The following is a 12208-nucleotide window of genomic DNA, read 5'->3' as shown; positions in this document are numbered from 1 at the left end:
TACATATTAGGATCCTTCACATTCTGGTGTTAACTTCTCTGGGATCAATACGTACTTGCTCTTTACTAACTAATACAGCTTTGAGCAAGTTAGTTGACCTCTTTAAAGCTAGAAGCTTTATCTTTAAAATAAGAATAACATTATATGTACCTCCTATGGTTGTGTAAATGAGGTAATGTATGAAAGCAAAACATAGAAAGTACATAAATGAGAGGTGTAGACAGATATTTCACTTAAGGAAAAAGCATTGCCACAAGGTACTTAGATACATTGGAAGCTGAAAAATTGGAGTAGATGGCACTTAACTAAGGTCGTTTACAATAATAAAATCTTAACAAGCTTCAAAAGCTATTCTGTTGTTTTTATATTATGGCAAATTTCAAACATTTGTAAAAGTAAAGCAAATAGCATGAGAGAGCAATGAACCCATGAGGTCCCTATCAGTTAGCTTTCAACAATAATAAAATACATGGCCCACCTTTTATAACTTAAAAAAAATAACTTTAATGAAATATTTTACATATTATGAAATTCACCAATTTGAAGTATTCGGTCGTTTGTACAAATATGCCAAGTTATGCACCCATCATCATAAATCAGTTTTCAGACATTTTCACCCCCTTGGTAATATTCCTCCTACCCATTTACAGTTAATCCCAATTTTCACTCTCACTTCTAGGCAACCACTGATCTACTTTCTATCTGTATGGATTTACCTTTTCTGGACATTTCACGTCAGTGGAATCATAGTGTGTGATCTCTTGTATGTAGCTTCTTTCATTTAGCACAGTGTTTTTTGAAGTTCATCCATGTTGTAGCATTTATCAATCAGCAGTTCATTTCTTTTTCTTGATGGATTCCAAGTGTATTCCATTATATAGGTAATACTAAGTTTTGTCTACCGTCACAGGGGCCAGTCTTTTATCATCCGTATTTTTGTCCTTTCCCTCTGTTTCATACCCTTATTGAATTATTCAAAAGCTATTTTTAATTTCATAAGTATGATAGCTTAAACAACGATTGTATGTTCCTGCTTTTTATTTTTCTTTTCCCAAACCATCTCTCTCTCTCCTTGTTCATCTTGTCTCTTTTCTTTTCTTTTCTTTTCTTTTCTTTTCTTTTCTTTTCTTTTCTTTTCTTTTTTTCTTCTTGTTCCAGGAGTCTTTTTTATTTGTTGTTTTGGTTTTACTTGACAATGAAGAGCTGTCTAGGTCATAAACTTTCAAAAGATAGAGACAAGTTCATTATTTTCTCACTTCAGTGAAACTTCATACATGCTCAGTGGCAAATCCAGAGAGTGATGATTTCTAAAATCATTTCCAAATCTTTCAAGTCAGCTTCAGTGTTATATGTTGGGCTGGATCTATTTATTTCTGATTCTCATGGGTGATTTGTTGTTGTTGTTTTTGTTTTTGTTTTTTTTAACTCAGGTTGTTGGAAGAGGAGCCTTTGGAGTAGTCTGCAAAGCTAAATGGAGAGCAAAAGATGTTGCCATTAAACAAATAGAAAGTGAATCTGAGAGGAAAGCTTTTATTGTAGAGGTAAGTTGAGATCTTATTTCCATTGTGTAATTCTTTACCTAAGATACTCTATGAATTTAATATTGTGAAAGAAGTTGTTTTTCAGTTGTCACTTCTCTGTATACTTCAACCTCAGCAATTTGGTAGATCCAAAGATAATGCCATGGAAACATTTTTCATTCACACTCTTAATTCTGATTAAAAAGTAGAGGAAAAGACTCTTAACTAACTACATAAGTGAATCATCCCTTTATTAAAATATAGTCTCATCCATGTAATTCAGATCTATTTCAAGACACAGAATTTAAATTTTAAAATAGAAAAGAAATGATATTTTCTCCCATTATCTAAAATTAAGGGAAATTTTATGCATTCATTTTTGACTGAATATTTTTAGAAATTCAAATGAGATCATTTTACAGGGAAAAATTTCAAATTTGATTATTTCACATTTAGCATGAAAATCTACAACTATTCTCTTACAGATTTGATGATGGAGAATTCAGTAATTGAGATTATTCTATTGTCAGATTTATTCTTAATTTTGTACTATGTTGTATATTAAATTATAGTAGTTCATTAAGTCCGGTTTTGGGGTGCCTGGGTGGCTCAGTCGATTAAGGGTCTGACTGGTTTCTGCTCAGGTCATGAACTCATGGTTTGTGGGTTAGAGCCACATGTCAGGCTCTGAGACGTTCTTGCAGAGCCTGCTTGGATTCTTTCTCTCTTTGCCCCTTTCCAACTCATGCACAGCTCTCTTCTGCCTCTCTCTCTCAAAAATAAACTTTAAAAAAATATCAGTGGTTTTATCACTTTTTAACCAGTGGATAAGTGGTCTTTATCTTACAAACCTTTCTGAATTTGTTTGTGATTATATTTAATTATAATTTCAAAGTATACTTTATGATATTTTTAAATGTATAACATAGAGACTGAGAACCTAGTTGGGATATGACGAAGTGGATTTTTGTAATTAATTGAATGAGTTGAGAAATGTTGATAGTTTGGGGTCATCATGAAGAAAAGATGATCTCTAATAGTATGCTCCGAGAGTCTGGCCTCAGCCTTGCCTTACTCATGATATTTGTTTATGGTTTAGATAAGGTCTAAAAGTGTATTGGCACTTTCACAAAACTAGGTAAAAGCATATGTGTTAAACACTAGGAATCAGGACTTGAAAAGATTATAATAGCTTGGATAAAAATTTTTTATCAAGGTTATATATACATATAATTGAGATTGTCAAATAGTCCACATATTCTTTTTTTTTTTTCTTTTTTTAAAGCTTTATTTTATGTACCATAAAATTCACCTGGAAGTACAACTGAATGGTTTTTAAGAGATTCACAAGGTTGGGACACACTTCTTCCTTCATTAGTTCTGAGACCTTGGGCTCCAGTCTCCCACAAAGCAATTGGTCTTCCCTCTACCCCACCTCCTCTGTGTGTCTCTCTCACCTTCAAATTCGATTTCTTTCATTTACAGATCTTTGACTCCCTTGCCTGCAGCCAATCCCTTCTAATCCCATCTCTCAACTCCAGATAGTTTATCAGAGACACATCTCTTCCAGAGAGACATTCAGACATCAGAATTTAAAAATAAAATACATAGGGGCACCTGGGTGGCTAGGTTGGCTGGGCGTCCAACTTCGGCCCAGGTCATGATCTCGCAGTCCGTGAGTTCCAGCGCCACATTGGGATCTATGCTGACAGCTCGAAGCCTGGAGCCGGCTTCGGATTCTGTGTCTCCCTCTGTCTCTCTGCCCCTCCCCTGCTCGTGCTCTGTCTCTCTCTCTCTCAAAAATAAGTAAAAAAATTTTTTAAGTGTAAAAATAAAATAAATAATTAATAAAGACTTTATAGCACTAGCCCAGTGCGCACCTCCCCTATGAAAACCACGTGATGAATTCTATCAGGTCACTTCTGGAAAGACCTTGGCTCTTTCTTTATATATTATCATCCTACCTAAAAAGAGCAATAGGTGTTCTCACAGGCTGCTACCTTCAATTTGTCATCCCTTCCACTGAGTTATGTCTCTCAGACAAACTTTCAGTAAGACCCAGACAGAGAGCCTGGTTCAGACTCCTTTGTGTCATCACCCTGGCCTCTACCCCAACAAGTGGGTACAGTACTTTTGGTTGAAGTTCTAGGCTCCCAACAACCACAGCCTAGACTTTCTGAAACCAAGGAGAGAAGGAGGGGAAGAAACTAGAGGAGAGAGATGCACACTGGGCTTTGGATCAGCCACATTGGATGTGAGTCCTCTACATGTTCTTACTTTGAAACTTTTATTCCCTTACCGTCCTTCCCATCAAGTTTTCTGCTTCTCAGAGGCAACTACTTTGAGCTCATTCCTTACTTTTCTTTGGTATCCCCCAATCCAGAGACTCTTTGCTATATCAAAGAAACAGCCTCTAATCTTTGGGATGATACAGAGGCATCACTAAGCTGTTTGAAGTCAGGAAGGGAGGGAATCTTTGGTCTACCTTTCAGCCAGTCTCTCTGTTCCATTATTGCCTTATTTGCATAGGTACCTGGTACTCCCAACCCTTTGGAGATTTTATGAGATAAATCTCATTGCTTCTCATTTTTTCTTTTCTTTTCTTTTTCTTTTTTTTTTTTTAGATCTGCTGTGTCCGTTACTGCTAATCATTTGCTTTCCAACTTCAAAAATGTGTTGTTGTCTTCTCATTTCACATTGTCTTTATACTTCTTTGTGCCTTGAAAAAATGCCTTTAATGTTTTAGTAGGATTTGAGGAGGGAGCAGGAATACTTACATAATCTGCTATCTGAAGCTCAGTCCTGAACCTTAAGATGAAATATAATAAATATGTATTTATAATAAATGAATATAATAAATAGTGATATTCTTGTGTTAAGACTGAAAATACACAGATGTTGGCTGTAGAAAAATACAGCTTTCTACTAGCATATAGTAAAAAGGTTTATCTTTTTGGACTTCATATGAGCCAGCAGTATAATGTAAATAATAAGAGGAAGAGAAAGGAAGACATGAAAGAGAGAAGAAAGAGAGTAAGGTGCAGTTTGGAGGGACACATAAACAGATGTTTGAGATGTAGAGCAAGAGAAACCGTATAGCCAAACCTCTTACTGACCTTAGTGTGATTCATTGGATTGGGGAAGATTAAAGCTGGAAGTAGGAAGAATAGCTAGGAGAACACACGGCAATTACTACAGCAGTCATGTTACTAAGGCAATGGTAGTGGGAATGCAGAGGAGGCAATTAATTCAAGAGATAGGAGAAGGAAATAGGGAAGACAGCACACATATGCAGAAAGAGTGCAGATTTTAAGTCAGATAAACCAAAGTTCAAACCCTGGCTATACCACTTCCTAGCTGTACGATATTTAACAGCTCACTTAACCCTCTCTGAGCTTTATCTTAAAGGTCCCTCTTCTTTTAAGGTAGAAATGACAATACCTATCTTGCAGAGTTGTGAGAATTATATGGTATCTATAAAGTACCTCCCCAATGCCCGGCACAGAGTAGATAGACTATTCAGCCATAGTTATGAAGATGATGACAATGATATGGCTTCTTCTGGCTTCAATAACTCAGCTCAGTGCCATCTCTGGGATAGTGTCCTAACATTTCTTGGCAAAGTTTATTCTTATTTGTACTTACCATGACTTGTTCATAACTCCTGTTACAGCACTTTGCACATTACCTTAATTATTTGTTTACATGTTCATCTCTCAACTAAAGCGTGAGAGCTCTAGGGCAGGGAATCTTTGCCATCCTGGGCAGGCATTTATGACCACAGTGCCTGCTTACATAGTGAATGATGACTGTTGAGTGATTGAACTAATGTTTTGTACAACCATGAAATTACAATGATGCTGTGAAATCAGTTTCTCATAAGTTAGCACCTTTTAAAAGAAACCTTAATTTGTTACAGCTTCGACAGTTATCCCGCGTGAACCATCCTAATATTGTAAAGCTGTATGGGGCCTGCTTGAATCCAGTAAGTTTGTCACTTTTTCATTGTCACCCATCTGTAAGCAGTGACACGGTAAATGTTTGAGGGGATGTAGTTTTTGAAACTGTTTTGAGCTGTTAGATTATTTCAAAAAAATTGCATTTTATGTATTTGTTTCTAGTCTGTTAACAACACAGTATATTGGAGGAATTATCTTAGGTGGTCTCATCCAGTAAACTCATCGTGTTATGAGATTTAGGACATCCTGTGACAGCATCTACTCAGCACTGGAGAAAGTTCTCAAAGATCTTGTGATTATGTGTTCACATTCATTTCCACTCTTAGACAGTGGGCCCCTTGTATAGAAGACAGAGTCTTGGGTCCCCTTTTCTTTCTGTTAATACCATTCACATACTAGAGACCAAAAGAATTTTTAATGCATTTATAAAATTAAAGATTGAACTGAACTATCTTGCCCAAATCACCTAAGATGCCACAACACTGTAGTTAATTATTCTGACATGTGTTTCTTTTAGGTGTGTCTTGTGATGGAATATGCTGAAGGGGGCTCTTTATATAATGGTGAGTGTCATTAGACTTGTCTTTATCTAGTAGAATAAAATTGAAGAGATCTTAATATACACTGTTAGTTGCTTAATGTTCTTCACAGTTTACCCTCAGAATCCCAAAAGGAGGTAATTAAAAAAAAAAATCTGCTAAAGATTAGAAATGAAAAGATGAAATGCTGCAGCATTGGTATATGAAATTTAGAAGTCTAAGTGGTACTTTTCATAATACTAAAAGCATTTAAGTAAGGTAAAATTTGCTTTTTAAACAGCTTTTAAAATATCTTCATACTTTTAGTGTTTTTGTTTTTTGCCCTCTCTTAGCTTTGAGCCTCCTCATTTGAGAACTCTTTAACCAAACTTCCATTTCATTCTGCATAATTTGCTCTCTTTAGAAAAATAAAATTGTGAAAACTCCCTTCACAGAACGTTTTAACAATGAAGGACACTGTGTCATTTAGTTATTTTTATAGAACAGAGCTAACTTTTTCACTCTTGCAAAACACCGTGTAGTAAATATATTGTTGCATTTATATAAAATAAATTGTTGCATTCTATTTTTTAAGTTAATATTTTATTTAAATTTTTATTTATATTTACTGTGTTCATCATTGTTAATGGGTAGCTCTCATACTCCCATTGTTTTATTTGATTGAACTATTTCTAGTTTTTAGCTATTGTAGAAAGCATAATTGTAAACATCTTGATTTGCATTGTTTTGTTTCCTTCTGTACTACTTCTCTATATCTCTGTTACAATAGTATGCTATCATATTGTTTATAATTTACATTATTTTGTGAAAGACAGTATCTATCAGTGGAAAAGTGGTAATATATATTGATTTTGCCAGATAGAGCATATATATAACCTTTACTAGAAGCACTATTAGATTTTAGGTACTTATATGGTATGTATCCATTTGAAATTACTAGATATTTCTATCTTTATATTTAGAAAATAATTAAAAGCAGGACTGATGGGAACATATGTAGAAATAGACCTGGTCATGTGTTCCGACAGTGCTTGCATTCACCCTGTGTCTTTTGTTATATGCAATAAAGTTCTTTTTAGTTTGTGCCTTTCTTTTGCAGTGCTGCATGGAGCTGAACCATTGCCATATTACACTGCTGCCCACGCAATGAGTTGGTGTTTACAGTGTTCCCAAGGAGTGGCTTATCTTCACAGCATGCAACCCAAAGCTCTAATTCACAGGGACCTGAAACCACCAAAGTAAGTTCTAATAGTGCAGTGTCTTGCTCTCCTTCTCTCTCTCTCCATTCCTCCACCACACCACTCCCCCCCCCCCCCCCCCACCACCACCACTTTCTAATTCAAGCTAATTGTTGCACATGATTTTCTCTTTTCTCTTCCCTTTGGCTTGTTTGAGAGTGTTTATTTTTAACTCACCTTCATTATTTAGTTATTTAAGCTTGCATTTTAAAATGTTCTCTTTAGTAGGATTTTAATTTTAGTTGAATTTTTATTTTTAATAATTCTTGCTATGGATTTGCAAACTTCTAGAATTGGTAAGACTATAAATTTATTTTGTGCCTGCTGTATATATCATTGCCCCTAGACAGTTCCGTGAGATCAGAGACAAGTTTGTCTTGTTCCCTACTATATCCCTAACAGCTAGCACAATGTCCACACATAGTAGACATTTTACAAAAATTTACAGAGTGGTTATTATTTGCCCTTTTAGAGGAAGGCAAAAGAACGTTTCTGGCCTCTGGGGAGAAATTGAAAATCTTCTGGATTTCTCCATATTGAGGATCCTAGGATCACAGTTCCCTGAATAAGTATTTTAAAGGGTGAAACTTTGGGTTTTTTTTTTGTTGTTGTTTATATAGGTATTCAGTTAAAGAAAACATACAGGTATTGTTCCCTTTTCTCTCTGATTATTTTCTTCTTTATCCACTTGTGACAGAGTCTCCACATGCCATTCTCTCGTTCTCTACCCCCCAGCCACCACATCAGCCTCATATAAGAGGTTTCCCCTAGGAAATCAGTTTCAAGTATTCCGTTCTCTTGATGCAGGTTTAAAGCATTAAAGTGCCCCTTCTGGGTACAACTTGTCACTCTCATGTCTAATCTGATACATTCTACATAGGTTTCAGCTCTTGGAATCACTTGTTCTCACTAGTGTACCTTATTTCTACTCCCAGGCTTAAACTGATTTCTCTTTCCCCGGGTCCCTGGTCAAATAATGTTTAAGACCCAGATTCATGACACCTTAATTTTTTTAACTTGACTCCAGAGGCTAGTACCTTAGCAACCTGTTTTGCCTAGTGAAGAAGAAATCACTTTGTCTTTTTTTTTTCCTGTTTATGAAGATCGAGTCCTGTTTTTCCTCTCTTAATTAACATACAGCTGAATTATCAAAACAAACTCATGAGAATCATAGCTCTTATCCAACAACAAATTGACTATTGATTCAAAGGATCCAGGCAAGCATCAGGTACAAAGCATCTTTTTTCTGGAGAAGCCAGAAACCATCAGATGGAACTTCCAAAAATATCCCTTTTCTTCTATTAGGGCATGTTTTGGCTTTGGAATAACAAAACAATGTACATGAAAATACGAAAGGAAGTCCTTTCAGTTTTCCAATATCTTTTCTATTCCATAATTATACAACTTAAGTGACTGCCTTCATTCTCCATCTACCTATACCCCATAAATCCATAAATGTTAGGTTTATTTAGCCAACCTACTTAGACTGGATATGTCCTACTAAAATCATTTGTGTATAGGAACTCTTCCTTTTGTCTTAAATACCATCAGTATACTTACAAGAAGTCTGGCCTAAGTCATTCATTCCTCTTGGTCATCCTTCTGATTGTACTCATCCTATAGTATTGCAGATTGTCTTTGGGGCACTTAATGCACAAATTGGGCTTTAGAGTTAGAATTGATTTTTCAGAATGTAGTGGGGAGAAGAAAATTCTTTGGAATGGCTATGCTTACATAAATAATTATATATACAAGTCCACATGCTCTATTATTATCACTGGAAAACTGAATTCGTTGGTCGAGAGGAGTTCCACAGAATGGGTGACTCAGTTGGTTAAGCTTCCAACTCGATTTCAGCTCAGGTCATGATCTCATGGTTCGTTGAGTTCAAGCCCCACATCAAACTGCACGGACAGTGTGGAACCTGCTTGAGATATTCTCTCTCTCTCTCTCTCTCTCTCTCTCTCTGCCTGCCCCCCCCCCCAAAATAATTGAACTTAAAAAAAAAAAAAGGCAACTGATGATTTGGTTAGGTGTTTTATAGAATATCGACTTGTGTTTGTACCCCTATTTTATTCTTCTTTTGCAGGTTCATTTGTGTAATACTTCAGAAATAAAAATGTGTTTTGGTCCCAGCTGTATGAATGAATATAAGCCTGCAAAGATCACTTAGGTTCATATTTCAGTGAACCTTGAATGTCATGCTCATGGCTGATGACCTATCAAAATCTTATGAGTAAAGGAGTACTAATTGTAATAATAATAATATAAAAGTCATTCAGAATAAACTACCTTGATATACCAATATGAAACAAGGAAACCAGTTAGAGTTCTTATCTTGGGTAAAGAGTAGAGCTGGAACAAGAACAGTAAAACAGGAAACTTTTTGTTGAAGGACATATAAAGATAAATTGCATTTAACATTCTTTCCACTTCAGTTAGCATAGTATTTGTGACCTAATGGAGATGTATATAGTAGTTTATCTGGTTTATCCTAGTCATGCTGGACTGAAAAGAAATTCTCCAGTTAGAATTTTAGTATAAAATTATATACAAAGAATTTATAAAATTTATAATTTGAATGAATTCCATTTTTGCTTTCGAATATTACTACAATGTGATGGTACAGATTATCTTTATTTTCTGTTTGTTATGAAGAGGAAAACCCAAGTAAGAGCATGCTACTTGGTGATTGTACTTGGTTAATAAAGCACTTAGGAAAGGCAGAATCTTAAGTTCAGAAAATTTTTCTGGAAATCTTTCATTAGGTCATTTTAACTGTAATAGAGTTATGTTCCTCCTGTACACACGTTCTAAACATAAAAAAAATTTTTTAGAAGGACGTTAAAAGTAAGGACATTTAAGGAGTGCTTGGGTACCTCAGTTGCTTAAGCATCTGACTTCAGCTCAGTTCATGATCTCATGGTTTGTGGGTTCAAGCCCTCCCTCAGGCTTTGTCCTGACAGCTCAGAGCCTGGAGCCTGCTTTGGTTTGTTTCTCCCTCTCTTTCTGCCCCTCCCCCACTCACACTCTGTCTCTGTTTCTTAAAAATGAATAAACGTTAAAAAAAATTTTTTTTTAATAATAAGGACATTTAAAATAAAGATCATTTTTCCTTCTATATTGGTTTATTTTACCTTTTTTCTTTAATTAAAGTGTATGTTGTTATTTTCAAATAAATATATTCATGATTGAAAACAAATTCAAAAAGCACAGAAAAATATAAAGCAATATTTTCCTGCTTCCTGTTTCTGTTCCTCAAAGGTAACCTCGGTCTTATTTCGTTTTTTAAGCATGTGTATGGGTTATGTAATATATAATGTTGCTTTTTTTCACTTACATGGACATCTTTTCATGTCAGTATATTCAGATATTTACCTCTTTATTTTTAATAAACAGAATTTCTTATTACTTTCTAAGCAAGTATTTGAAACTATTTCTGTTCATGTAAGCAATCTTAGACTTGGAAGACTTGATTTATAGAGCTGTTTTTAGAAAATACAATGCTACTGAATCACTTGACATTTTGAGATTCTGTACAGTTTTCAATGCCCAAAATTGGTGCTTCTCAAACTTTCCCACTGCCTAGAACAAAGTAATGATATAACTTCAGTGTTCTACTAGGGACAGAGCCCAATAAGCCTTCTTAAGGAATATTGCGTGCAAATTTTGCATTCAACTTCATATATTGTGTAGTTTGTTTTCAAGTCAATCTTGGGATGTTAGAAATACTCACAGCTGTGTAAAAGTGATAGTCCAGGGAGAAGTGCTAGCTTTGACCTGGGGCTCTGTGGGCTCCCTACCACTTACCTTGGCATACACTGACATACTTGCAAGGTTTCATACCCTAGTTTGAAAAACACATAAAGTGAAACCTTTAAAGCTATGCATTTAAATCCTGACAACCTATGTGTGCTGATAGAAATTGTATACAAATGTGGCTTTGATTCTTATGCTCACATGGTAAGAATTTTGACCCTCCAGCAATGTGGCAAACCAGATCAACTGAAAAATCATCCTACAACAAACACCCAGAGATACTACATATTACAACAGACCTCTTTTTTTTTTTTATTTTTTATGTTTATTTATTTTTGAGAAAGAGAGAAACAGAGCATGAGTGGGGGAAGAGCAGAGAGAGAGAGGGAGACACAGAATCCGAAGCAGTCTCCAGGCTCCGAGCTGTCTGCACAGAGCCCTATGCGGGGCTTGAACCCACCAACCATGAGATCATGACCTGAGCCAAAGTCAGATGCTCAACCAGCTGAGCCACCCAGGAGCCCCAGCAACAAACATCTTTTTACATGCAGAGGTGATCTCACAAGAAGATGAGGGAAATCATCAGGGCAAAAGATGGAGAGAACTGAATCCTGAAAGAATTAAACCAAGCCTGGAAGCCAGGGACTCTACTGTGAGCTTCTTTCAGTATAAAAAATGTAGAGTCCCCAGTTTTAATGGCTCTTATATAACTGGAGACAGGTCCTTTGTTCTGCACCAGGTAAAGTAGCAGACCTGAGACCTCTCTATAAAGTCAGTGTCTTTGGAGAGAACAACTTAAAAGTAGGCTAGGGGGGCGCCTGGGTGGCGCAGTCGGTTAAGCGTCCGACTTCAGCCAGGTCACAATCTCGCGATCCGTGAGTTCGAGCCCCGCGTCGGGCTCTGGGCTGATGGCTCAGAGCCTGGAGCCTGTTTCCGATTCTGTGTCTCCCTCTCTCTCTGCCCCTCCCCCGTTCATGCTCTGTCTCTCTCTGTCCCAAAAATAAATAAACGTTGAAAAAAAATTAAAAAAAAAAAAAAAAGTAGGCTGGGAAAAAAATCAGTTTTCTAACTAGGCAGAGCTTTTATTTCTTATTTCTTAACAGAGCTGTCTCCCTTCCTGCTGTCGTGAGTTTGAATTTGCCCTACTTGCACAATCAAGAAAAATCCCAGCAAGACAGGTTAAAACTGTTTTG

At 36.1% G+C, this 12208-nt stretch overlaps 1 protein-coding gene across 7 annotated transcripts in view; it reads left to right on the top strand.

Annotated features, from left to right (window-relative positions):
- MAP3K7 (mitogen-activated protein kinase kinase kinase 7) overlaps positions 1–12208 on the top strand; it is an 87272-nt gene that overhangs the window by 13970 nt on the left and 61094 nt on the right. For all 7 annotated transcript variants that reach the window (XR_015251400.1, XR_015251397.1, XR_015251398.1 and 4 more), the window contains exons 2-5: positions 1431–1541; positions 5440–5505; positions 5997–6042; positions 7118–7256. Coding sequence is in view for 2 of the 7 variants with exons in the window: in XM_025925168.2 (XP_025780953.1) it covers positions 1431–1541; positions 5440–5505; positions 5997–6042; positions 7118–7256 (362 nt within the window). In the remaining 5 variants the exon portion in view is untranslated. The remainder of the gene's footprint in view (positions 1–1430; positions 1542–5439; positions 5506–5996; positions 6043–7117; positions 7257–12208) is intronic.

This window comes from Puma concolor, chromosome B2, assembly GCF_028749965.1.
Source record: "Puma concolor isolate L17-30 chromosome B2, mPumCon1.1.hap2, whole genome shotgun sequence".
NCBI lineage: Eukaryota > Metazoa > Chordata > Mammalia > Carnivora > Felidae > Puma > Puma concolor.
This window is presented reverse-complemented; position numbering and strand designations above follow the sequence as displayed.